This window comes from Poeciliopsis prolifica, unplaced genomic scaffold, assembly GCF_027474105.1.
Source record: "Poeciliopsis prolifica strain line A6 unplaced genomic scaffold, Auburn_PproV2 SCAFFOLD054, whole genome shotgun sequence".
Taxonomy (NCBI): domain Eukaryota; kingdom Metazoa; phylum Chordata; class Actinopteri; order Cyprinodontiformes; family Poeciliidae; genus Poeciliopsis; species Poeciliopsis prolifica.
In genome coordinates this window covers 164,922-192,500 of record NW_026562429.1, presented here as the reverse complement: position 1 = coordinate 192,500, position 27,579 = coordinate 164,922, and the positions used below count along the sequence as shown (strand labels likewise).

The window sequence follows — 27,579 nt, the reverse complement described above, 5'->3', positions numbered from 1 at the left end:
TCAATGTTCTGTTCTTGGTTCAGAACAAATCTGGACTTTTGGTGTTGAATCCTGATACATTAGCGACACGGAGAATAAAGATAAAAATAAAGATAATATAATATAATATTACTGGTTTGAGTTTTTCTTTCGTCGTTTTTCTGTTATTTTTCCCAATAAAACTTCTTCTTATTGTTCTACAGACGGGAGCTAAAGCATCAGCCGTTCCCCTCCGGCGTTTTGCGCAGGCGCCACATTTTGCAGTCCGGTGGGCGGAGACTCACCCGGCAGCGTGTGGATGAAGGCCGTCACTTCCTCCACGCTCCACTGGGCCGGGGCGGGCCGGAACGTGGTGGTCGGCGTCGAAGCCGTGACGGCCGGCGCCGACGCCCTGCGCGCTCGCCGCGCCGCCCGCTGCTGCATCCTGGCTGCCATGGCAACAGCAGGATCCTCCTCTCCTCCGTCGTCCTCGTCGTCCTCCGCCTCTCCGAAGCCGTGGGGGGACGACCCCCCCTCGTCCTCCTGCTTCTGCTCCGCCGCCGCCGGCTTCTCCTTCCCGTCCTTCTCGCGGCGCCCAGCGCTCCAAAGGTCCCGGGGCTGCAGAGGCGGGACAAGGGGACAGGAGGCAGGACGAGGGGGCAGGAGGAGAGACAAGGGGACAGGAGGAGAGACAAGGGGACAGGAGGCGGGACAAGGGGACAGGAGGAGAGACAAGGGGACAGGAGGCGGGACAAGGGGACAGGAGAGAGAGACAAGGGGACATGAGGCGGGACAAGGGACAGGAGGCGGGACAAGGGACAGGAGGAGAGACAAGGGGACAGGAGGCGGGACAAGGGGACAGGAGGCGGGACAAGGGGACAGGAGGAGAGACAAGGGGACAGGAGGAGAGACAAGGGGACAGGAGGCGGGACAAGGGGACAGGAGGAGAGACAAGGGGACAGGAGGCGGGACAAGGGGACAGGAGGAGAGACAAGGGGACAGGAGGAGAGACAAGGGGACAGGAGGCGGGACAAGGGACAGGAGGAGAGACAAGGGGACAGGAGGCGGGACAAGGGGACAGGAGGAGAGACAAGGGGACAGGAGGCGGGACAAGGGGACAGGAGGCGGGACAAGGGGACAGGAGGAGAGACAAGGGGACGGAGGCGGGACAAGGGGACAGGAGGCGGGACAAGGGGACAGGAGAGACAAGGGGACAGGAGGCGGGACAAGGGGACAGGAGGCGGGACAAGGGGACAGGAGGCGGGACAAGGGAGGAGAGACAAGGGGACAGGAGGCGGGACAAGGGGACAGGAGGCGGACAAGGGGACAGGAGGAGAGACAAGGGGACAGGAGGCGGGACAAGGGGACAGGAGGAGAGACAAGGGGACATGAGCGGGACAAGGGGACAGGAGGAGAGACAAGGGACAAGGGACAGGAGGCGGGACAAGGGGACAGGAGGCGGGACAAGGGGACAGGAGGAGAGACAAGGGGACAGGAGGCGGGACAAGGGGACAGGAGGCAGGACAAAAGGACAGGAGGCGGGACAAGGGGACAGGAGGCGGGACAAGGGGACAGGAGGAGAGACAAGGGGACAGGAGGGGACAAGGGGACAGGAGGCGGGACAAGGGGACAGGAGGAGAGACAAGGGGACAGGAGGCGGGACAAGGGACAGGAGGCGAGACAAGGGGACAGGAGGCGGGACAAGGGGACAGGAGGAGAGACAAGGGGACATGAGGCGGGACAAGGGGACAGGAGGCGGGACAAGGGGACAGGAGGAGAGACAAGGGGACAGGAGGCGGGACAAGGGGACAGGAGGCGGGACAAGGGGACAGGAGGCGGGACAAGGGGACAGGAGGAGAGACAAGGGGACAGGAGGCGGGACAAGGGGACAGGAGGCGGAACAAGGGGACAGGAGGAGAGACAAGGGGACAGGAGGCGGGACAAGGGGACAGGAGGCGGAATAAGGGGACAGGAGGAGAGACAAGGGGACATGAGGGGACAAGGGGACAGGAGGCGGGACAAGGGGACAGGAGGAGAGACAAGGGGACAGGAGGCGGGACAAGGGGACAGGAGGCGGGACAAGGGGACAGGAGGAGAGACAAGGGGACAGGAGGCGGGACAAGGGGACAGGAGGCGGGACAAGGGGACAGGAGGAGAGACAAGGGGACAGGAGGAGAGACAAGGGGACAGGAGGCGGGACAAGGGGACAGGAGGAGAGACAAGGGGACAGGAGGCGGGACAAGGGGACAGGAGGCGGGACAAGGGGACAGGAGGAGAGACAAGGGGACAGGAGGAGAGACAAGGGGACAGGAGGCGGGACAAGGGGACAGGAGGAGAGACAAGGGGACAGGAGGCGGGACAAGGGGACAGGAGGAGAGACAAGGGGACAGGAGGAGAGACAAGGGGACAGGAGGCGGGACAAGGGGACAGGAGGAGAGACAAGGGGACAGGAGGCGGGACAAGGGGACAGGAGGAGAGACAAGGGGACAGGAGGCGGGACAAGGGGACAGGAGGCGGGACAAGGGGACAGGAGGAGAGACAAGGGGACAGGAGGCGGGACAAGGGGACAGGAGGCGGGACAAGGGGACAGGAGGAGAGACAAGGGGACAGGAGGCGGGACAAGGGGACAGGAGGCGGGACAAGGGGACAGGAGGCGGGACAAGGGGACAGGAGGAGAGACAAGGGGACAGGAGGCGGGACAAGGGGACAGGAGGCGGGACAAGGGGACAGGAGGAGAGACAAGGGACAGGAGGCGGGACAAGGGGACAGGAGGAGAGACAAGGGGACAGGAGGCGGGACAAGGGGACAGGAGGAGAGACAAGGGGACAGGAGGCGGGACAAGGGGACATGAGGCGGGACAAGGGGACAGGAGGAGAGACAAGGGGACAGGAGGCGGGACAAGGGGACAGGAGGCGGGACAAGGGGACAGGAGGCGGGACAAGGGGACAGGAGGAGAGACAAGGGGACAGGAGGCGGGACAAGGGGACAGGAGGCGGAACAAGGGGACAGGAGGAGAGACAAGGGGACAGGAGGCGGGACAAGGGGACAGGAGGCGGAACAAGGGGACAGGAGGAGAGACAAGGGGACAGGAGGCGGGACAAGGGGACAGGAGGCGGGACAAGGGGACAGGAGGAGAGACAAGGGGACAGGAGGCGGGACAAGGGGACATGAGGCGGGACAAGGGGACAGGAGGAGAGACAAGGGGACAGGAGGCGGGACAAGGGGACAGGAGGGGGACAAGGGGACAGGAGGCGGGACAAGGGGACAGGAGGAGAGACAAGGGGACAGGAGGCGGGACAAGGGGACAGGAGGCGGGACAAGGGGACAGGAGGCAGGACAAAAGGACAGGAGGCAGGACAAAAGGACAGGAGGCGGGACAAGGGGACAGGAGGCGGGACAAGGGGACAGGAGGAGAGACAAGGGGACAGGAGGAGAGACAAGGGGCAGGAGGCGGGACAAGGGGACAGGAGGCGGGACAAGGGGACATGTGAGTCCACGCATGATTTCTATTGCTGTCATTTTAGGACGAGTAAAAATCTCTGATTTCAATCTTTTAACAATTAAACATTTTTAGAGGAGAAATAAACAAACCATAAACACTAATAATCAATTATCTTCCAATTTTTGAAATTGCTTTTTATTTGGTACCTTATAATTTATCTTTTGTTTTTAGTGTGATATTAAAGACTCAATTAGTGCAACATTTCAACATGTTTAGTCATTTATCTTTTATAAATTATTTGCTGTTTTGTGTTAAAAGTGAAGGAAAAAATAGACAAATCTAAAGGTTCTGATACAAACATGGAAAATAATTTTATGTGATTTCTATAGCAAGGATTTAAATTTGAACTTCTGTAAAAACATTAGAGTTTTTGCATATTTGTTTTCAGTGAAATGTTATTAAAGTTCACAGAGGGCCCGGTTCAGCCGCTGTCATGGCTCTACTGACCACCAGAGGGCGCAAACTTCCCACCTTTCCAGCACAAACTGGCCTGCAGAACCTCAGTGGGTCATGAGAGGATCTGAACAAAGATTCATTTAAAAATTGTGAAAACTGAATAATTTTCTGTCGGCCAAATTATTATGATTCCTGGTTTTTTAACCCCAAACGTTTCTCTGCTTTTCCTCGTTTCATGTATGTATTTGAGTATTTTTCATGCAGGTGTGTTGTCATGTCTGAGGGAGGCTGGACGGCGGTTCCTACCAGGCGCAGCAGAAGCGGTTTCCCCGGTACCGACTCGGCCCGGTTCAGAGCCGGTCGGGGCCTCTCGGACCGGCTGCCGGCGCTCAGGGCCCTCAGGCGCTTCGTCAGCCGAACGTTGAAACTGAAAGGGAAAAGCCAGAAGCGCGGTGAGGGACGAGTGGCTCAGATCTGGATTAACCAGCTGGTTGCCTCTGCACTGGTACCACAGAACCACATCCTGCCAGTGCCGCCGCAGCTGCAGCTGCTGCGGCAGCTGCAGCAGCTGCGGCAGCTGCAGCTGCTGCAGCTGCAGCAATACCTCTGCAGCCAAGGTCAGAACTCACTTTGTTTAAGATTTTCACACTTTTTAAAACCGTGACGGATGTCATGTGTTGAATGACTGGAAGCAGGTTTGATACATTCAACTAATTCACACATTTGCTGAAACTGTCACTATGTGGTTAAAGTATGTATGAGACAGAAAAGCATTGACAAATCTGAGCTCCTTCCATTTCTTTCAATACTAATTAGAAACAACCAATCAGAGCCAGGAGGCGGGTCTTAGCGCTGACAATCATGATCAGTGTGGCTCATTAGTCTCTTTCAGCTGCTGAAATAGAAAACAATCAATGATTCCAAATCAATCTCTACAAATCTATTCAAAACTTATTTGTAAGTTTTGCTGCCCTGACATGGACCAAGAAATGGACCATGAAATGGACCGATCTCCTGGTCTGATTCTGGTTCTGCTCTGAGGACAGAAGACGCCGTTCTTACCCGCGTGCGCAGGAAGTGGAGCAGAACCGTTTGGAGCGCATGAAGTTGTGGGCGTGGCCTCGCTTCCCGCAGAACTGACAGTGCAGCACCGTCCGGTCTCTGTGGCCCGACTCTGAGGGAGCACAACACACAGGGTGAGCCCGGTTCCGCCTGACCCGCAGAACGCGGTTCTGTCCAGCCTTACTGTTCCCCGGGTCGCCGGTGTCGCCGCCGTCCTCTTCCTCCGAGTCTGTGGACGGCGCCGTGGGCTTCACGGGTTCCGATGCGGGCAGCGCCGGCCTCCCGTTGGTCCCGTTCACTTCCTGGGGTTTGGGCACCTGATCCGGAACCAGCAGGGAGGAGCGGTTCACCTGGGCGACAAGAACCGGGTCTCACTGAATATTCAACAGTTATTGTTCCTGAGGAGAAGAACTGAGGAAATTATAACAGATGGAATCTTTACTGGACAAAATCAGGTTTTTACATATAAATATTTCATCACTGAATAAACATAAACAATAAAGTAGATTTATGAAAACATCTGGTTATTCTGTCTCCAACAGGAGATTAAATCTCCATGTTTTACTCTTAGGATTTTTGTCCATTTATAAAATGAGTGGTAAAATATAATTTTCCAACAAAAAGTTATATTTACTGAGCAAAAGAATAATAAACTAAAATGGAATATAAAAATATAAAGGACACTAAACCAAGAAAGAGATCAGACTTTAATTGATTTAGCGGACTTTGACTATACCCTCAGTACATCATGATACCAGATGTTGCTGTTTCTTTGAGTTCTTACAGGAAACGGTTGGAGACCCTCCTGGATGACGAATCCCTCCACCAGGTGAGTCAGAACCTGGCGCCCCTCAGGCCACGCCTTCATCTCCCAGGGGCCCAGCGATTGGCTGAAGCTCTCAGACTCATCGCCTGATTGGTAGATGTGTTCAGCCTGGGCTTCTGTTGCATGATGGGACTCTGATGGCGTTTTGTCAGGCTTCGCCGCCTGGTGCTGCGGCGGCAGGCTGAGGTCGGTGGGGCGGGCGGCCTGAGCGGGGAGCAGGGGGGGGGGGTTCTCTGATGAGGAGGCGATGAAGGGCGAGGAGGGAGGAGACTGAGAGGAGAGGCTGGACAAGGCTGGCAGGAACAGAAACGGAAACCTGGTCAATCTGCAGCTACAGCCAAGAATGAGCAAAGAGCTGGGAGACGAATCCTGAAGATTTTCAATGTTAAAACTGGATGTTAAACAAATATTAAATAAAAGGCCGAGTCACTCGTTTCTATGGTGATTCCCTCCTGTCTGGGGCGCAAGCGAGGCGGGACACAGCGCCACCATGTGAACTACAGACCAAACTACATCTGATGGCCACATGCAGAGTTTTGTCTGTAAAGTGTTTTATGACAAGAGTTTGTGTTTTGCATTGATTCAGTTCACATGGAGTGAAAGTAGAAAGAAATACAGACATGTTGAATATAAACTGTATACATAGAGAAGAGACTCTGGGCATTGATGTAGTTTAAAGGAAAAAATCAGTTCACATGGGTGAGTGACTCTGAAAGCTGAACATAAAATAAATCCTAAAACTTAAACTACAAATGTGTAAAAATAACAAAAGTTATCAAAATGCTAACTCATATAAAGTCTAACTTTATCTGACCAGTTTGAACTTAAAAGTTGTTTCTACTGTAAACGAAGCCTGAGCTACGGAGCTCCAGAGAGGGCAACATTTTACAACTTTTTTGACAAATTATAATCAGATATTTTCATTATTTTCATTTTGTTGTTTTTACAAACTGCAGGAGAAGCAAGAAACTGAAAAATGTGATGGGAAAAGAAGAACGGGCTTATTAACGTTACAGTAAATATTTATGAACCAAATGTAAAAAAAGATTAGGTTAAATTTATGTTGGGGGGAAAAAACCATCAGTTCTCAAAATGTAATTTCTCTTCATACTGGTTTGACTCATCTGGTTTGTTCTGCATATTTAGAGGAACTGAAACAAATCTGTCAGCCAGGATTCATTTTGAAACTGACAGCATCAGTTTGTTCAAATGAAGGTTTTAGCCAATATGGGGTTTGATACCTGCAGTTTCTGGCTTTTGTTTCTCTTTAGTTTGCTAACACTAGAAAGCTTCTGACTCTCCTGCCACATAAAGCTGACGGCTACAGAGACGATGGAGGCGTGAGATTAAAGGGAGTCCGATTTAATCCAACTCCAGTCCGTCTGGCTATAAATCCGGTTCGTTTGGTGAATGCTGATCACTCTGGCCCGCCTACAGACCTCGGGTTTGGTTTTGATGAAGTGAACTCTGGTTCAGTTTGAATGCATATGTGAATGCTCAGCGGACCACAACCCGCTCCTAAAGGAGGAAGTGGACCAGTGCAGGACTTTGGCTAAAGTTCTTAGCATTCTTTAGCCAAAGAGAAATCCTCCAACTGCTAAAATGATTCCATTTTGTAAAGAAGGAAGTGGCACTCAGTATTTTCTGAGGTTTTTGTGTCATTTCCTCCAGTGGATTTTGGTGCAGCGCCCCCACAGGCCAGGAGGGGAACAGGCTGCTCAAAGGGTTTGAATCGTTTGACGCAGTGCAACGTGAAAGCGAACCGAGCCTATCGGACTATCAGAACACACTGATTTACTGGGATTATATTTGTTCCTGGAACCTGAAGGATTCTGGTTCCAGTTTGGCGACCAGAATCGGACCCGGTCTGACCCGATAATGGAGTAGAATAAATGAGCAGGTTTTGTGTTGGACGGTACCTGACTGATTGTCGGACTGGGTCGACATGTTCTCACAGAAGTCCTCCTGGTTGGACTGAAGGTCCCGTTGAGGTTCTGGCAGCCTCTGGCTTTGGACCTCAGGAACCGGTCCTGTTGCTGGTGATTGGGCCAGAACTGGTCCTGTTACTGGTTTATGGGTCAGAACTAATCCTTTCATTGGCGTTTGGGTTGAAACCAGTTCTGTTACTGGAGATTTAATTGGATCAGTTCCTGATACTGGTTTATGGGTCAGAACCAGTTCTGTTACTGGTGTTTGGGTTGAAACTAGTCCTGTTGCAGGAGCTTTAACTGGAACTGGTCCGGTAACTGGTTTATGGGTCAGAACTAGTTCTGTTACAGGACATTTAACTGGAACTGGTCCTGTTACTGGTTTACGGGTCAGAACCAGTTCTGTTACTGGTGTTTGGGTTGAAATCGGTTCTGTTGCAGGAGCTTTAACTGGGACTGGTCCGGTAACTGGAGTTTGGACTGAAACTGGTTCTGTTTCTTGAGTTTTGGTTGAAGCTGGTCCTGTTGCCGGTGTTTTGACTGGAACTGGTCCAGTTACTGGAATTTGGACTGAAACTCCAGTCACTTGGGTTTTAGTTGAAACCTGTCCTTTCACTGACATTTTAACAGCAGCTGGTCCTGGTACTGGTGATACTGGTGATACTGGTGATACTGGTGTTACTGTTACTGAAGGTTGGGTGGAAGCTGGTCCTTTTACTGGAGCTGGTCCTGTTACCAGTGTTTTAGTGGAAACCAATCCTTTCACTGGAGGTTTAACAGGAAGTGGACCTGTAACCGGAACCTCAACAGGAAGTGGACCTGTTACCGGAGGTTTCACAGGAAGTGGGCCTGTTCCCGGAGGTTTCACAGGAAGTGGACCTGTTACCGGAGGTTTAACAGGAAGTGGACCTGTTACCGGAGGTTTAACAGGAAGTGGACCTGTTACCGGAGGTTTAACAGGAAGTGGACCTGTTACCGGAGGTTTCACAGGAAGTGGACCTGTTACCGGGGGTTTCACAGGAAGTGGACCTGTTACTGGAGGTTTCACAGGAAGTGGACCTGTTACTGGAGGTTTCACAGGAAGTGGACCTGTTACCGGAGGTTTCACAGGAAGTGGACCTGTTACTGGAGGTTTCACAGGAAGTGGACCTGTTACCGGAGGTTTCACAGGAAGTGGACCTGTTACTGGTTTTTCACCAGATTCTGTTACTGGACTCTGGACTGAAACAGTTGCTTTTAATGGAGTTTTTACTGGTGCTGGAGTGAGATCCAGTTTGGGTTTTGATTCCTTGCTTGAGTCTTTAACGGTGTCCGGATATGGAGCCGGTTCTGTGTTCTGGTTGGTCTGGCGGTCCGATGTATTCGTGGGAGTATCTCCTCTTTCGTCCTCCACCTCCTCACGTTTCCTTTTCTTTCCTGTTTGTCTCCTCTCTCTGTCTCTCTGGTCTTCTTCCTGTACCTCCATCTGATCTGATTCAGGTTCCTGCTCTGTGTCAGTGAGCTTCTCCTGCTTTATCGTCTCCGTTTGGACATTTTTTTCCACCTGGAGGTCTTTACCGGCGCTCAGTTCCTCTCTGGTTCCTGGTCTCACTCCTCTGCTTATGGCTCCTTGATCTTCGCTCTCCTTCTGCTCTCTCTTCTTGGTCAAAGTTTGTGTGTGAGATTGAGCAGAAGGCAAAGCAGAGGGGTTCAAAGGAAGAGGATTCAAGTCGTCCTTGTTTGAAGTCTTCTTTGATTGGCTGGACCGGTCAGGCAGCTCGGTGGGCTTTGACTGCACCGCAGGGTGGGCGTACGTTCCCGCCTGTGGCTGCTGACTGGAGGAAAGGGCGATCATCTGGAGCTGCCTCGCTGCAGACGGTGAATGCTCAAAGTGATTGGAAGAAGATAACGGGCTGAGTTGGGACGGGCTTGGACCCAGAACGGTTTGAGTTAACGGAGAGCTCTTTAGCCCAGTCAGCTGCTTACTGACAGACGTGACCTGACTGGAGGGAGCCGCAGCGATGGCTTGGAGGGATTGTCGAGGGGTCGTTGCTCTGTGACTGCTGGGAGAGTGAAGCCTGGGTCGAAGAGGGACGGCCCGGACTGGAGAGTAGAGAGCTGGAAGAAGCAAAGAGGAGGAAATTGTGTAAACATGAACCTTTTAAACAAGGCATGATTTAGACTTGAAGCTTTCTGTGGGTATGGAGGTTGGTCTTCTGACTTCTTAGTTTCTGCAGAAAACCTAAAAAAACCTCTTTCACTCAGGTTGAAGCTATGATGTAAGAATATAAGGAGAATGTGTGCAGCCTTTTAAGAGTCCTGATGAGGTCTTTGTGAAGTCCTGGTGAAGTATTGGCAAGTACAGGCCATCTGCCATCTGCCATGGTAAGGGCTCAGTGGGTCTCAGTAAGGTCTTATTAAAGTCTTATTAAAGTCTTATTAAAGTCTTATTAAAGTCTTATTAAAGTCTTATTAAAGTCTTATTAAGGTCTTATTAAAGTGTTATTAAAGTCTTATTAAAGTCTCATTAAAGTCTTATTAAAGTCTTATTAAAGTCTTATTAAGGTCTTATTAAAGTGTTATTAAAGTCTTATTAAGGTCTTATTAAAGTGTTATTAAAGTCTTATTAAAGTCTTATTAAAGTCTTATTAAAGTGTTATTAAAGTGTTATTAAAGTCTTATTAAAGTCTCATTAAAGTCTTATTAAAGTCTCATTAAAGTCTCATTAAAGTCTTATTAAAGTCTCATTAAAGTCTCATTAAAGTCTCATTAAAGTCTTATTAAAGTCTTATTAAAGTCTCATTAAAGTCTTATTAAAGTCTTATTAAAGTCTTATTAAAGTGTTATTAAAGTCTTATTAAAGTCTCATTAAAGTCTCATTAAAGTCTCATTAAAGTCTTATTAAAGTCTTATTAAAGTCTTATTAAAGTCTCATTAAAGTCTCATTAAAGTCTCATTAAAGTCTTATTAAAGTCTCATTAAAGTCTTATTAAAAACACCATAACAAAGACAGAAGTTTATTCAGATGAACAAAACATAAACTACATCATGTATTTGATAGGAAACATGAAGCCCTACTTGGAGGCGGAACGGAAAGATGGCGGCCGGGCGTGGTCGGGCTCTCGGTTGCCGTGGCGCTGGGCTGCGGCCGCGGCCTGAGCGGGGGAAAGACGGGGGCGCCGGGACGAGAGAGCGGCGGCGGCGCCGAGGAGGGGGGCTTCAGCCGCAGGGACGGGGGGATGGTGAGCGTCCCGGGGGGCGGAGGCCTCAAGGTGAGGCTCTGGAGCTGCAGGGACCAGCAGAGAGACGATGGTTAAGGACCAACCGCTGCTCAGCAAGGGTTACCGGGCAACCTTACAGCTGAAGCTGCTGCCAGCAGGCTCACCTGGGCGGAGGCGGGGTTAGAGGAGGGAACGGAGGAGGAGGAGCAGGAAGAGGGCGGCTGTGCAGGTCGCATAGCAGACGTAAGAATGAGCTGCGAGGAAATCGGAGGAGGCAGAAGGAGAGAGGAGGAAATACAGGGAGGAGAGCAGGAAGCCGAGCATCAGTGGAAAATAAAATCATTTCCTCAGTTTGATCTGCTGCAGGTTATTAGAGAAGAGGAGCAAAAAACTTGAGATTAAGTTCAGAAACTTTCCAGAAAATTTTACATTTTTCAAACTCAGAAATTTACATGTTTTTTCAAGAACATTTTTTATGTTAATGTCTTTGAGTCTTTTTGGCTGAAATCTTCTCCTGTTCTTTGCTATGGACCTAAAAAGGTTGCAGATTATATCTAATCTTAAAATCTCACTGCATCAACTGCCTGGATGTATTTATTGTTAACATGAACTTTACTCTGTCTTTTGAATAATTTAACAAAAGGAAAGACATCACTGTGGAAAATGTTTGGTCAGGCCAGGCCGGAGCTAATAACAAAAGAAACATTTTATGTATTTATGTATTTTATCCATATTCATTTATTTGGTTTTCCAGACGGGGCCATGGCCCCTCCGGCCCCCCCGGGGGGTTCCCCCTGCTTCACTGCAATAAATGGGACCTGAAAGTAATTATGATTTACTTGAAACACTGTTTTCAAAAGGATGATGATCTTAATCTGATCTTAAAATTATATATGTGTGTGTGTGTGTGTGTGTGTGTGCGTGCGTGCGCGTGCGTGTGCGTGTGTGTGTGTGTGTGTCCCTGTATGGGTGTGTGTGTGTGTGTGTGTGTGTGAGTGTGTGCGTGAGTGTGTGTGTGTGCATGTGTGTGTGTGTGTGTGTGTGTGTGTGTGTGTGCATGTGTGTGTGTGTGTGTGTGTGTGTGTGTGTTTACCATCTGAGCTCTCAGCAGCACCTGGTCCTGCCCCGACCCTTTGAGGCCTTTCCCCAGGAGCAAAGTCTGCTGGGAAACCCTCTGCCTGACAGGTGAGGCGCTCTGATTGGCTCGTGCCAGACCAGGTGTGCCCACAGGGTGAGGCTGTTGCGCCTGGAACAAAGAAAGAGAACAAAATTAAAGGAGAAAATGTCAGAAAAAAACATGAGATTCTGCAGCATTTCAACAAAAATTGAGACATTTGGTGGCTTGATGCTCAAAAAAAACAGCTGAATCATCAGTTCTGCTGTGAATCATGGATTTTCCTGGACGAACCCGAATCTGACCGTCCGCCAGCGGCTGCTCACTTTGACCCAACCTCTTTGCTTCACTGCAAAACTTTAAAACAACTAAAGAAAATCAACTTCCCATCATAGAAACAAAAAGAAAACAGCAAACTGAAGGTTCGCCTTGTTCTGATCGGGTCGCTGTGAACTTTAAAGATGGATCATATCATAAATAAATCAATTAGCGACATGTGGATTTAATTCAGAAAATCTGTTTTCTAAGAGACTTTCTGAAAGCCAGAAGTTTCGGAGCCTGAAGCTGTTAATGAGTCACGATGTTGTAATCATATTAATAACTCAATGAGCCACTGCTGTTCCTTATTACTTATGTTTCATTTTAACATAAAATAGAAACACCATATATATTAATAAATGTTTATTGTGTTATTCAAAAAGGAATTTAATTATCATTTTATTTGGATGTTTTAATGTATTTTTAATGTATAAAAATGTTGAAGTGGTTAAAATAAAAATCCCCAGAATTTTTAAAATCAAATTAATTGACTAATGGCCAGAATAACTGAATAGTAAATGTTTATTTTCCTTTTCAAAAGTGATTTTAATTGTTTATTTGCATATTTTATTCCATTACTAATATTGTATAAAATGTTTAAGTAGTTAAATGCCAAATCTGCAGGATATTCCATTTTTTTGTGTAATTAATTGGTTAATTGTTCGAATAATCTTGTTTTTAAACAAGGAATAGAATTATTTGTTTATTTGCATTTTAATGTATTTTAATATTGTCTAAAAGCTCCATTAGTGCTTAAATGAAATGAATGAGCCTCATTTGATTCGACTAATCATTAGAATAATTGATTGATTAATTGGTAACTGAACTGATCGGCAGCTGCTCCTGTTCTCAGCTTTGTTTCAGAAACAAAAACGTGGCGCACAACAACAGTCCTTCATCATGCTCCTCCTCCTCCTCACCTGGCGGCCAGGTGGGCTGGCCGGGGTGTGAAACGGCGTGATGGGCGGGGAGGTGGGCCCCCCCGGGCGTTCCCGTTGGTCAGGCCGCCGGACGTCTTGGTGGAGGTCGCGGCGCTGCCGTGCGTCGCAGCCGACGAAGACGAGGCCACGGATGAAGCTGCGGTCGCCGTGACAACAGAGGAGGAGGAAGGAGACGCCTTGGAGGCCGGCGAGGGCAGGATGGGGCGGGAGTAGGTGCGCAGCGCGGGGGCCGCCGTGGAGGTGAGTTTGGGCGGAGCCGGGATGAGGATGTGAGGGGACGAGCCCCCCGCCGCCGCCGCCGCCGCCGCCTTCGGCCCGGGCCGAGGAGACGGAGGGGGCGGGGGTCAGCGGGGGAGGAGGGGAGGCGGTGGTGGGGGTCAGGGTGGGGGCGGGGGAGTCCAGCAGCATGGGGTTGGGGATGAGCCGTGGGGGGGTCGGGGTGGTGGGGGTGGAGGGGGCGGGGCCATTGGTGGCCTGTTCTGATTGGCTCTGCTGAACCAGCTCCTTGTCCATCATTCAACGCTGAAACAAACTGAGACAAACACAAACACGTTTTAGCCAAACTGGAACTGCTAGCGAGCATGTTAGCTGCGCTAACCCTGAAATGCTAATCATAAACGTCAGATTCACACATCCAGGCATCTTCAACTAAAACATAATTTCTCATCTTCACGTATAAAAGACTCTATAAAGACTCCAGAAAAATTAAAGGCTTTTAAAGAAGGCAAAATGCTAACGCGCTAAAGAAAATGTTAGCTCCGCTATTAGCGCACCGATGGGATTGTGGCCATTATTATTTTTCACACCTGAGATTCAGGGAAAAAACAACCAATCAATAAGCTGATTATCTGAACCAAAAGGTCTAAACAAAGTAAACACACCTGGCATCCTGTTTTCAAATTAATGGTGGGACTCGATTAAAATGTTTAATCAACTTCTGTATTAAGTTAATCATATTTGAATTGAAAACTATACATTGAGAAAAATAAACTTTTGCCATTCAAAAACCCTTTTTGCTGCTAAATTATTAAATAAACATAAAAGATGCAAACAAAGATGTTTATAGTTTTATAGATGGTTGAAAATTCAGATTCAGTTTATTCTATCTGTTCATCTAGCAAATAATTGTGCTAAAATGTTAAAGCATAACAACTGATGTAAATAGGGCGTCAGAATTAAAGCGTTGAGGTCCTGCCCTCTTTATAACTCTTCCAGGGTTGATAAGCAGCAGCAGTTGCTGATATGTTAACGACATCAGTTACTGCAGCTCCTTCCTTCTGCAGGTTGCTTATTGTTCACCATAGATTTGATTTCCTGTTGGTTATCATCTGATTTCATCTATTGTTGTCGTAAATCAGTCAAAACGTGATCTAAATGGACCCAAATAAAAACCGCCGGACTTGCTGTGACTGTCACTGCTGTTCTGGTGTGAGGACGTATTGTCCAGCGTGGGGTTAACCACCACCCAGAACGCCCGGCTGCAGCTTACACTGACGGTGTCGGGTGTCTCCAACCGCCCAGGAATCACTCCTGAACCTCACTGTTTACATATTTAATCCATCGCTGTCTGGCTCAGAGAAAAACTAGCTTCCTTTATTCAGAAACAAAGCCACCTTAAATTACAGACCACCTTAAACTGAGTTTCTGGATTATGAGAGATTGGTGAATGTTTTCATTTATTATTTATCTTATGTCTTCTGGCCAGATCAAAATCTATAATATACATTTTCAATTCATTTCTGTTTATTTACAAATAATTCACTGATTACTTTCATATTCTATGTCATGTTTCTATAAAAAGAGGCTGAAATTTTAATTAAAGTCAAATTCTTTCATTTTGACTTTAATTTCTCTTACAAAAAAGATTTTGAAACATCAACATGTGAAAAGTTCAGACCTTTCTGCAGCGCAGGGCTGATACTGGGACTATTTGCAAAATGTTTATATTTTTTGTAGTTTTGGCTTCAGTTCTGCTCTGAATGTGTTTATCGTCTTTTTTAGAGTCTGGATTCTCCAGTTAGTGATTAATTGATAACTGAATTAGTTGCCGATTATCTGAATGATCGATTTGTCATGATTAATGGTTTAAATCGTTGGTGCAGCTGAAACATTTGAAGCCTGTTTGATCGTCGTCTCTGATGCAGATCAGGATTTCAGGGTGTGAAGCGACGCATCAACGTTTATCAAACTTTCAGCAGGAGGAGGAAAGCTGAGCGAATCGGCTTTGAGTTTGGTTTGATTCCTGTTTGGTTCCTTTCACCTGGTTCTGAGTGTTTGGATCCATTTAAACCCAGATGACCGGTCTCCTCTCAGTTCCTGGATCCAGCAGGTTGTTCACCAACTTTATTGCTCTTTTGGAGACAATTTGCATTTTAACATCTAGAACTTGTGAGGCACAATAATTCTTGGTCCTTAAGAGTTTTATGCATTTCCATTTTCAGCTGTGTTGGAGTTAGCTCAGACTGGCTGGACTCATCTCTATGACCCAGGAGTTGTGACGCTGCAGGTATGTAACAGTTAGCGGTTAGCGCTAAGGCACAGCGGCCCCAAGATGAAAGCAGTGATAGTGAACGTCTGAGGAGCCGGACCAGACCGAACAGGAAACACCCACTGCTGCATTTCAGCTCTGCTCCTTTTGTTTTATTGCTGTTGTTTTGACATGTGGTCTTGGCAGAGCTGTTCAACGACTCATGAAAGCAGCACTAATGAGCTAAAACCACTGCATCATTAATGGTGCTAATCGGTTCCTGAACGTTGAATCAAACATGGGTTTTTATGACGATTTCCAACTGATTAGAGCTAAAAAAAAAAAAAGAGCTGACAATAAACACAGTTCTCTGCAAAGCAGAAGTTTCTGAAACAGTTGTAACACCTCTGTCACCTGTCTGTCTATCAGTGAAGCTTTTACCACTTCCTGTTCTCCAGCCTGGCTGCTCTGAGTCGGTTCAATGTGTTGCTGCAACAAGATGCAACATGTTGATTCAGCAGGTTTCTATCTATCTATCTATCTATCTATCTATCTATCTATCTATCTATCTATCTATCTATCTATCTATCTATCTATCTATCTATCTATCTATCTATCTATCTATCTATCTATCTATCTATCTATCTATCTATCTATCTATCTATCTATCTATCTATCTATCTATCTATCTATCTATCTATCTATCTATCTATCTATCTATCTATCTATCTATCTATCTATCTATCTATCTATCTATCTATCTATCTATCTATCTATCTATCTATCTATCTATCTATCTATCTATCTATCTATCTATCTATCTATCTATCTATCTATCTATCTATCTATCTATCTATCTATCTATCTATCTATCTATCTATCTATCTATCTATCTATCTATCTATCTATCTATCTATCTATCTATCTATCTATCTATCTATCTATCTATCTATCTATCTATCTATCTATCTATCTATCTATCTATCTATCTATCTATCTATCTATCTATCTATCTATCTATCTATCTATCTATCTATCTATCTATCTATCTATCTATCTATCTACAGGTCCTTCTCAAAATATTAGCATATTGTGATAAAGTTCATTATTTTTCATAATGTAATGATAAAAATTTAACATTCATACATTTTAGATTCATTGCACACTAACTGAAATATTTCAGATCCTTTATTGTCTTAATACAGATGATTTTGGCAAACAGCTCATGAAAAACCAAGATTCCTATCTCACAAAATTAGCATATCATGAAAAGGGTCTGTAAAGGAGCTATGAACCTGATCATCTGAATCAACAAATGAACTCTAAACACCTTCAAAAGATTCCTGAGGCCTTTAAAACTCCCAGCCTGGTTCATCACTCAAAACTCCAATCATAAGTCAGACTGCTGACCTGACTGCTGGCCAGAAGGCCAACACTGACACCCTCAAGCAAGAGGGAAAGACACAGAAAGACATTTCTGAACGAATAGGCTGATCCCAGAGTGCTGTATCAAGGCACCTCAGTGGGAAGGATAAAGTGAGGCAGAAAACGCTGCACATCGAGAAGAGCTGACCCTGAGGAAGATTGTGGAGAAGGGCCGATTCCAGACCTTGGGGACATGTGGAAGCAGTGGACTGAGTCTGGAGTAGAAACATCCAGAGCCACCGTGCACAGGCGCATGCAGGAAATGGGCTACAGGTGCTGCATTCCCCAGATCAGAACCAGAAACAGCAGCAGCAGAAGCGCCTGACCTGGGCTACAGAGGAGCAGCACTGGACTGCTGCTCAGTGGTCCAATGTACTTTTTTCAGATGAAAGCAAATTTAGCATCTCATTCGGAAATCAAGGTGCCAGAGTCTGGAGGAAGACTGAGGAGAAGGAATTTCCAAAATGCCAGAAGTCCAGTATCAAGTACCCAGTCAGTGATGGTCTGGGATGCCACCGTGTTTTATCAAGGCCAGGGTCAATGCAGCTCTCTATCAGGAGATTTTGGAGCACTTCATGCTTCCATCTGCTGAAAAGCTTTATGGAGATGAAGATTTCATTTTTCAGCATGACCTGGCACCTGCTCACTGTGCCAAAACCACTGGCAGATGGTTTACTGGCCGTCACTGTGCTCAATCGGCCTGCCGACTCTCCTGACCTGAACCCCACAGACAATCTGTGGGATATTGGGAAGAGAAAGTTGAGAGACGCAAGACCAACACTGTGGATGAGCTAAAGGCTATCGAAGCATCCTGGGCCTCCATAACAGGCTGCTGATGCCTGCAGGGCCACAGGCTGATGCCTCCATGCCACGCAGCACTGAAGCAGTCATTTCTGCAAAAGGATTCCCGACCAAAACACTTTTTTTTATTGGTACGATGAAATATGCTAATTTTTTAGATAGAAATTTTGGGTTTTTATGAGCTGTTTGCCACAATCATCTGTATTAAGACAATAAAGGACCTGAAATATTTCAGTTAGTGTGCAATGAAACTAAAATATATGAATGTTAAATTTCTATCATTACATTATGGACAATAATGAACTTTATCACAATATGCTAATATTTTGAGAAGGACATCTATCTATCTATCTATCTATCTATCTATCTATCTATCTATCTATCTATCTATCTATCTATCTATCTATCTATCTATCTATCTATCTATCTATCTATCTATCTATCTATCTATCTATCTATCTATCTATCTATCTATCTATCTATCTATCTATCTATCTATCTATCTGTCTGTCTGTCTGTCTGTCTGTCTGTCTGTCTGTCTGTCTGTCTGTCTGTCTGTCTGTCTGTCTGTCTGTCTGTCTGTCTGTCTGTCTGTCTGTCTGTCTGTCTGTCTATCTATCTATCTATCTATCTATCTATCTATCTATCTATCTATATCTATCTATCTATCTATCTATCTATCTATCTATCTATCTATCTATCTATGGACGCCGCCATCTTTCCATCTTTGGATCAAAACAAGAAGGAAACAAAGCACAACATTTATGGCTCTTAGTGGAGAATGAACCGCGGATTAGTCCGCTGACGTCACGTTGCGTCAACAGCTACCCTTACTGCGCATGTGTTAATTAAAGGGTTTTCTTTAATTAACCTTTATTTAACCAAATAAAAACCCATTGATCAATATCGCTTCACCACGTCATAATAAACAAAACACGTCAACAGAAAAAACAAAAACACACATTAATATATGAACAGATATCTGAAGGAAAAACTGTCAACTTCAGACAGAACCTGATTCAAACTGTTTCCATTCAGACAAATCAAGTCCAACTCGGTTCTGATCAAGGATCAAGGATCATGAGATCCAACTCGGTTCTGATCAAGTCAGGATCCAACTCGGATCAAGTCATCCAACCTGCTGCATTTCAACAGCACTTTGTTGCTGCAGCTGCATTTTCCCGCTGACTGCGGCCAACAGATGTTGATCCTGTTTTTCATTTTCTTATGAAAACGAACATTTCGGGAAACTATTAGAACTATTAAATAATGCCTGTTACACTCACCGCTCTGAGGCCTTCAGGTCACTGATGTCCTCTTTTCTGCGACCATCAAGCTGCTAAAATGCTAACAATAACGGCGGGTAACCATGGCAACCACTGGCCGTTTGCGGCTCGGCTCGTGCGGACCGGATGTTGCTGTTTGTCAACAAATATCCTCCACAAGTTCATCAGTTTAATTCATGAATTATTTTCACCAACAGATTTTTTTTGTCTGACGTCATTTAGTGCAGAATTATGACGCGTCAGTGACGTCACAGTTTGATCAAATGCCACATGAAAACAATCGGATATGATTGGAAATAACTCCGATCGGATTTGGACCCACAAGATATTCACCTTCATCCAAACAATTATTTCAACACTTTGCTTTGTGAATTATGGTTATTTCTGTGTTTACAGTTTTACTGATATGATGTCATCAAACATCTACATTATGTACATTTATTTCAAACAGAACAAATAAACCAGTTGCTCATTTATTGGGTTACAACATATTTCTAATAACTTGTTTTAGATTATCTCGGTGTTTTATTATTTTTGTTTTTTATATATATTTCCAATAATCTATATTTTCATGCTTGTCTATTTTTTACTATATTCTACTCTGTTTTTCTATGCAGTTTTGGATTTATTACTAACTAAATTATTGACAATATTCCCATAAATTGGACATATTTTGCTCCAAATGTCTCATTCCTGCCTATAATTTGTGATGAATGGGTGAACAGGTGAAACCTGTGGCCGCTCCGCGCGCTGGAGACCAGCTCAAGATCCCGTTTGGGTGAAAACTCGGGTTCGGGTCCAAATGTGAGCAGGAAGCGCAGCCTGGGCTCCGGTCGGTCCGGTCGGTCCGGTCCGGCCCCCAGGCGGACAGGTGCCGCTCCAGATGCTGACATCTGGCCCCGCAGCCGCGCTTCCCGCAGGCTGGTGACAGTTAGGCCAGAGCTGCATGTGACGCTCAGAAACACCGAACAGAAGATGGAGCCGGGCCTGCGCGGCGCTGGCTCTGACCCGGAGCCGTCCGGCGCTCTGCGTAACGCGCTCCGTTCACCTACCTGCGGAAAACGGCGTGGTGGCGCAGCTTATCCCCGCAGCTCTCCATCAGAAGCGGAGCGCATGTTGATCGATCCCGCGGCTGTTATCTGATGAACGGCTCCGATGGGCGTGTTGAAACCTCACTTCCTCGTCTGACAGCGCAGCGGCCGCCGCGAGCAGCGCGTCAGCCTTCCGCAGACAATACCGTCCCCGAAGCGCCGCGGAGGGCCGAGGCTTCCGCGGCCCCTGCACCCACACAGGGGGGGGCCAAGTTCAAGCGCGGTCCGGGCCCGGTTGTGCTGTCTGTGTGCGTGTGAGCGTGCGTGGCGCACTCTGTTTATGGTTTCATCACAGCCCCGTTCGGTCCCCGCGGAGCGGTCCGGGACTCTGGCCTCCAGATGGGGGGTTCGGGGGGCCCCGCGGGTCTCCGGGGGACCAGCGGCAGTCTCACCTGCCGGGGTCTGCGGCTGGAAACGAGCCCGGCTGGGGGCCACCGAGTAGCGGCTGTGAGGGCCTGATCAGTCCGCTGTGTGGAGGCGATGGAGGCGGTGTGCCGAGGAAGACGGAGAGACAGCACCACACAGAGCCCAGGAGGACCGGAACACGCTGCTGGTGCTGCTGGACCTGCAGGAGGACAGCCGAACTACAGCCGAACTACAGCTGGACCCGAATCACTCCCAGCACAGCCAGAACCCGAACCACCGAATCAGAGCGGGAATAACCTGTTAATGAATGAGTAATAAACAGTTAAAGGGCCAGTACGCGTTTTTAACAGCTACATAGTTCTTTTTATAGAAATATAAAATCAGTAAAATGAGTAAAAAGTCTGATTTTTTCATTTAAGGCATTGAAATTGGGTCTCTGTCTCTTTAAAAACTCCTGATCTTTCTGAAGCTCTGCCTCGTTCCCAATATGGCTCCTCTAGTAACCCTTTAATCAATCAATCAATCAATCAATCAATCAATCAATCAATCAATCAATCAATCAATCAATCAACCAAATTTAATTTGTATGGCACATTTTAGCAGCCAGGCATTTCAAAGTAATTTTATCATATAAACGTTGTTAGCAGCTCCACCAGGCGTTTGCTAATTCCTCCTGGCTAGTCAGAAGGAGCTGAGAGGGATGAAGCCCTTTGTGGTTCTTGGAATAATTTTTTGTGGAGCTGATACACATTAAAACTTCTTATTTTGGATGAGATCTTAAAAAATGTTCAGTAAAACATCTTTCAGTAAAATATCTTTTCTTTTATGAGCAACATTTTTTTTTGTAGATTAGACCAAAACATTTTCTAAACTAACACAGAAGAAAACATTCAAATCAAAAATATTTTGAAAACTTAACATCTTGTTTTTTTTATGAAAATGCTGCATGTTTAAATAACAAAATGAAAATTTACACTAAAATTATTTACGTTTTCATTATTTTTAATGGGAATAATGGCCCCTGTTTTCGTTTAGTTTCAAAGTTCTGGACTTTTCTCTGGAGTTTTGCTGCTTTTCTGTCCAGTTTTTAGTTTTTAGAACATTTTCAGATGAATATTTTATCATGGATAAAATTGAACAGCTTTTGGGTGAAGGTATCAGCAGGTGAGCCACCGGTGCTTCCTGATTCCCATGATGCACCTTCTCTTTCTGCTGCTTCTTTATTTGGATAGAGAAACTTTCCATAAAGGGTTCAGTTGTTTCTGTTGGTTCTGCTTTTATTTGAATAATGAACCGACAGATTTCGCCTGCTGAGTCTGGACTTTAAGTCCAGATAAAACCGAAACAAAACTTATTTCAGGATAACATTCAGTCAATTTGAATAAAAATAATTTTTCGTCGTTCTTTTATTGTTGTCAAGTAAAAGTTGCAGCTCGTCTTCTCCTTTCATATTTCCATATAAAACAACTCAGATGATTGAAATCAGGATTATTTTAAACATAGAACCATAAAGAATAAATAATCCAATCTTTCTTTCCGGGAAGTGACAAAAAACATTTGAAATATTTTATTATGACAGACTTGTATTCTCTTTTCAATCTTTATTTTCGCTGCAAAGCATTTTATGTTTCTAGAAAAAGTTCCAAAGTTGCCTTAAACTTAATATAAATTTAGGATATGAATGAACTCAATGCTGATTTGAGTTCATTCAAAGACTCCTGACATCCTGTTCATTTTAATAAAACTTAAACAAAAAGGATGTTTTTAAAACTACAAGCTAAACATTTGAAAACCTGTTCAATTATGATAATTTCAGTTTAAGAGATAAAACTTGTTTAATGGCAGAAACTGTTGAGTTTTATCTGAACATTATAAAAATAATGTCTGTAAATAAATCTTCAGTTTGACTCCTGACGAAGTGAAACCTGAGGAAAACATGGCCGCCTGGAGGAAAACGGTTTCTGCCGGCGGTTTGACTGCGCATGCGCTCTTGTGTCCGAGCGGGGTCACGTGTCAATAATCCGATGATCCTCCGACAGGTGAGCCAACAACGACCTGCAGAGACTCTGCGTCATCTAATCTGCGCCTGCGCAGCCAGTCAGGTTCACCGGAAGCAAGGTCACCGGCTATTCAAAATAAAATGCTTAAAAAAAGACCTATAAAAAGAGCTGATTTATAATACCGCTCATTGTTTTGATGGACAGGAAGTGTAAAATTAAACTGTAGAATATACAAAAATTGAGAAGCAATGAAGGAGATAAAAATGAGACCAGATAAAACAAACAGACAAAGAAATAAGAGAATAAATTGATGCCAACGAGAAGGAAGGCGACGCTGTCTCTTCCTGCATCAGCAGGTCTTATCCCGAACTCCAACATCTTTCTAACTCTACATCCAGATTTAAAGAAGAGCGGCAAAAGCAAAGGAGGCGGATCAGCAGAGGCAGACGTTACTGTGGAATATCGACTCCTGGATACGGAGCTGTCAGCGACTCATGATGGTCACTTAGCAACAGTCTTCAGTCAGAGGCCTCTTCAGACTGACTGCTAGTGGAGGTCCTCCCTGTCCACATGAATTACATCAACTTTTCATTTTCTTTTGACACAGGAGTTTTTAAATTAATTGAATATTGTTTTGGATGTTTGTTTCATCAAACTTTGATATTTTGTGATATTTTCCTGATGACAAAAACTCCAACTTGATCAGAGGTTGAAGTTTTTTACATTTGATTTGCAGTTTGGCAGAGAATGCATGCTTTTATTATGAAAGTCTAAATAATACCATTTCCGGTACAGCTGGTGGTGTTTGACTGTTGTTGCCAGGGAGCCAGCTCCATAGCAACGGGATCAGGAGGGTAAAAAGTTGAAAGATTTATTTGTTTGTTTGTTTAAGGGTCACGTGGTGAGGAAGATGAGGAGGATGAAGAGTCTCCGCAGCAGGTCAGGAGTTGGACTCAAACTGAACGTTTCCGGTTAAAAATGCCTTCAACGCTGATAGTGAAGCCCAAACCGGCGGAGGCGCCGAGGAGGAGCGGAGCGGCGAGGCCGAAGAGGGGCCCAGCGGGGGGCCAGGGGCCCAAACCGAGGGCCAGGTCCTCATCCGCTGCCCCCAAACCAGCAGGAGCCAAACCCAGAACCGAGCCGGAGCGCCGCAGGGCCAGCAGCTCCGTCAGGCAGCCGGACCCCCGGGAAGGCGCCGGGTGTCCGGGTCTGAGGGAGCAGCGGGGCCCGGGGCCCCACGGGAGGCCCGACGGGAGGCCCGCGGTCCAGAGGTGAGCACAGCAGAGTCAGTGTGCGGTTTTATATGGGCGGTTACCCAGGGCGGCATCAGTAAGGGGAGGGGTTAGGGAACTAGAAAAGAAACAAGTCTGTTACTGACACTTTAGTGACTTTCTGTTCAGTTGTTGTTGATAACTGGGAGAAGATGTGACCTGCTTTCTGCTACAAAAAGAGAATATTGTTGCATTTTGATTGGTTGGAGGGTGGCAGGGGGCGGGGCTTAACCAGGACGCCATTCCTGCTCTGAACTCTGGATGAAAACAAAAGTTTCTTTAAAACACAGGAAATATGATCTATAATATCCTCACCTTTCTAAAGTAACGTCTTCAGTCAAAGTCATTTTATTTATTTATTTTTTTGCATGAAAATTAAGAAATTTACTAATTAAATCCATATTTAACAGATTTCAACTTCTTGCCTTTTATTTCCTCTTGACATGTTTTTGGTTTTAAGTGAATCGGTTTATTTTATGAGCCTCTTGTTTAAATTCTGAATTCATGCCTTTAAAAGCCAGAAACTTTTTTCCTCCTAGATGTTTCTGTCGTCTTTCTGCTCTCTGGAAAATATTTATTATGCTCATTTTGTGATTTTAGAGCTGAAATCCAGAATAAAAAGTTTATCCTTCGGTTTGTTGAATGAATTGCTGCAGCATCATGGCTGCCTGGTTTGTGTTGGGAGACTTTTCATGCTTCCCGCTGTGAATCCTGAAATATCCGCCGCTGCTGCCAGAGGCTTCACCTCCATCTGCTGCAGGTTAATCCCTCCAGAGAAACTGGCTGAACATGGCCGCTTGCACAACAAACTCCAGAAAAGTCTGAATCAAGAAAGCAGAAAGAAAAATTCATCCTGGATCAGATTGGATATTTGATGCATCTGTGAAGAATGTTGTTTTCAGCTGCAGATGAATTGATAATTTATCATTATCCTGCTATTTTCACCCTGGGTTTGTACCATACAGGACCTATTTTTCATTTAGCTTAACCAGTTCTGATTATTTTTTCTTCAGTGTCTTGTTTAACCGTCTCTGTGTTTCAGTCACAAGGCGTTCACCGTCATCCCTCCAAACCCAAAGAAACGGAGAGAAATACAGAAAAGTGAGTTTCTGTGCAGTTTCAGCTTCTGAGTATCACTGACAGTCTCAGTAATCTCTGCCATCTGATTGGCTGAGCAGAGGCGGAGGCGGAGCTAGCCGCTCTGGAGGAGCTGCGCCTGAGCAGAGCCATGGCCTACGTCTCCATCAACCCCAGCAGCGTCGGTGAGACACCCGAACGCCTCGCAGGCGGTGCGTTCACGGCCGCCTCTCTGACTGCGCTTTTTGCTGCGTTCGCAGGCGGCTGCATGAGTCTGGAGGAAGTGAGGCTGAAGCAGCAACAGGAAATGATGCAAGCCAAGAGGAAACAGAAACAGGTGTGACACCTGGAGTATCCTGCAGGGGGCGTCACATCTGATTTACACAAGACCACAAAATGTCTGCTTTATCTGGTTTAAACTCAAACTCCTGCATTTCACTGTTTGTATATTAGAATATGTCAAAATGCATAAAAATGACATGACAAAAAGTAAAACTTTTCATTAGAAACCAGTTTTAAAGCCAAATTATTTGCTTTTGGTCACTAATTTAGTATTTTATCTGATCCCCATTTCTAACTTTCTGAAATAAATATTTATAACTCTGTCAAAACTTCTTAAATACTTCCCATGTTCCTGAAATGTGAACTTAATTTTAATGTTTACATCAGTTAGTGTGTCTGACTCTGACGGTGAAGGTGGTGAATCCATCCAGGAAGTGCAGATCTTCACTTCCTGTCCTGCTTGTGTTCCAGGTGAGGAAGCAGCTGATGGAGGAAACGCCTGTCCTGACCAGGTGACTGCACTCAGCGCCTCCTACTGGCTGCAGCTGGTAGCTCAACTCCTGCTGAACACAAGGCAAAGGTTTCCATCCATCAGCTGAAATATTAGTTTGAATCTTGAAATGATTCACCTGAACATTTCTGAGTTCAATTATTACACAACAAACAACTTTCAACAGTGCAGCTGACGGTGGAACATCCCTCAGCATGATGCTGCCACCACCATACTCTGCCGTTGTTCAGGTTGTTTCCTGATGGTGGATGGAAACCTCTGATAAGAACCATTTTAAAATCTTCTATAATCAGAAAAACCTACAACAGCTGGCGTGTTTATCGCTCTGCATAGATCATATTTTGTATAACTATGTATTTTGTGTTTGTATATAAATTTATGTTATAGAGGAAATAAAGTTTGAAAAGAGAAAACAAAACAGCAGTTTGTTGAAACGGGTTTGTTGAACCATTTAAAAAATTACTAAAGAGATGGATGGATGGGACATAAAGCAGAACAAATTTTAAAATAAACATAACTTTTCAGAAGTTATTTTTTTGTTATTTATCCAAAACATAATTCTTGTTTTTATTCCAAGTTGAAAATGTCCAACAGTCTTTTGTCTCCACTGCTGGTCCTGCAGCAGTAGTTCTGCTTTCTACCATCAGAGGGCGCCTTCTGCCTGAATCACAGGAAGGTCTGGGTGGAGAGGATGATGATGATGATGATGATGATCACGCATCGCTGGAGTTAAAAGAACATTTGGTTCTTTTTAGAAAATTACATTAAAAATCTCCTAATTTAAACTTCCGGTCTCTGGGTTTTAAAATCCCTGCAGGGATTTAATGTCGCAGTTAAACTGCGGGAGTTTGAAACTGAATTTTTATTGTCGTAGTTTAAATGATTTTTTTTTGTAATGTTTGAGTTGTTCTCATCAGACGGAAATAAACAAATTAAAAGCAAACCGAGTTAAATGTCAGAGTCGTGCTTCTGCCTCCGGTTTGCATAATTTAAATGTCACGTCAGGAGAACGAAACTGCAGATCTGCGCATGCGCCAGATATCTAACAGGAACAAACACGCGGCCATGTTTGTAGTCTTTAGCTGTAAACCTTCCTGTACAGCGGATGGTGCGTTCAGAGTATCTTTGTAACGTCAGAAAGATGACACGCAGGAGTTTGTTCTGTTTTTATTGTTATTATTTATAGACTGCAATCTGTTTTATTTTGTTTGATCATCTGATAAAGATTTTAAATAATCTCCAATCGATCTTACTGAAAACATAGAATTTAGTTTTTTATTCCAGCAAATAAATCTGCAGCCACAGATGAAATGTGATCAAAAATATCGCTGAAAATATTCTTGAAGTAAATGGAATAAGTTCATCTCCATTGTAAACTGGTTGTATTTAATCACAGCAGAAATGAGTCAAACTTTTACTGGCTGTCCTGGCTGTAGACCGCTAATGAAATTTGTGGAGTTTTAAGTTGAGAAAAAAGAAAAATATATTTCAAGGTAAAATGTTATTATTTTCAGTATTTAAATTAAGAATTGAATTAATATACATTTTACTTATTTTTAATATTGTAGATGTTTTTCAAAAAGCTTCTTCTGAAATCACTGCAGTCATTAACTGTTTGTTTACGTATGTTTCCTGTTTTTAGATGCAAAATATAATTTTCAAGTTTACTTTTTCCTGCAGCAATGCAAAAAACAAGAATAATGATTATTTCTCATGCTGTCTTCTCTCTTATCTTGATATTTTGTTGGGGGTTTTAT

General features: G+C 45.2%; 2 protein-coding genes across 2 annotated transcripts in view; one reads left to right on the top strand and one right to left on the bottom strand.

Moving 5' to 3' along the window:
• Positions 1 to 19,329, bottom strand: part of LOC129378943 (mucin-2-like) — a 22,479-nt gene extending 3,150 nt beyond the window's left edge. Inside the window, 13 exon segments of the mRNA XM_055059449.1 lie at positions 264 to 576; positions 4,163 to 4,283; positions 4,919 to 5,030; positions 5,103 to 5,268; positions 5,703 to 6,037; positions 7,664 to 9,769; positions 10,730 to 10,937; positions 11,037 to 11,126; positions 11,966 to 12,118; positions 13,225 to 13,286; positions 13,289 to 13,559; positions 13,561 to 13,777; positions 19,225 to 19,329. Coding sequence (XP_054915424.1) covers positions 264 to 576; positions 4,163 to 4,283; positions 4,919 to 5,030; positions 5,103 to 5,268; positions 5,703 to 6,037; positions 7,664 to 9,769; positions 10,730 to 10,937; positions 11,037 to 11,126; positions 11,966 to 12,118; positions 13,225 to 13,286; positions 13,289 to 13,559; positions 13,561 to 13,761 — 4,138 coding nt within the window. The 5' untranslated portion in view covers positions 13,762 to 13,777; positions 19,225 to 19,329.
• A 4,161-nt stretch (positions 19,330 to 23,490) lies between these two features.
• zgc:194621 (uncharacterized protein LOC795037 homolog) lies at positions 23,491 to 25,911 on the top strand. The gene is made up of 5 exons (XM_055059450.1): positions 23,491 to 23,952; positions 24,995 to 25,053; positions 25,131 to 25,214; positions 25,290 to 25,366; positions 25,783 to 25,911. Exons 1-5 carry the CDS (start codon positions 23,660 to 23,662, stop codon positions 25,825 to 25,827), a joined length of 558 nt encoding a protein of 185 aa, XP_054915425.1. The 5' UTR covers positions 23,491 to 23,659; the 3' UTR covers positions 25,828 to 25,911.
• Positions 25,912 to 27,579: the final 1,668 nt, after the last annotated feature.

Excerpts from the sequence above, each read along its gene's own strand:
- zgc:194621 (XM_055059450.1), top strand. The coding sequence starts at position 23,660 with ATGCCTTCAACGCTGATAGTGAAGCCCAAACCGGCGGAGGCGCCGAGG. Across the intron at positions 23,953-24,994 it reads GGGAGGCCCGCGGTCCAGAG|TCACAAGGCGTTCACCGTCA; the intron begins GTGAGCACAGCA and ends TCTGTGTTTCAG. Across the intron at positions 25,367-25,782 it reads CCAAGAGGAAACAGAAACAG|GTGAGGAAGCAGCTGATGGA; the intron begins GTGTGACACCTG and ends CTTGTGTTCCAG.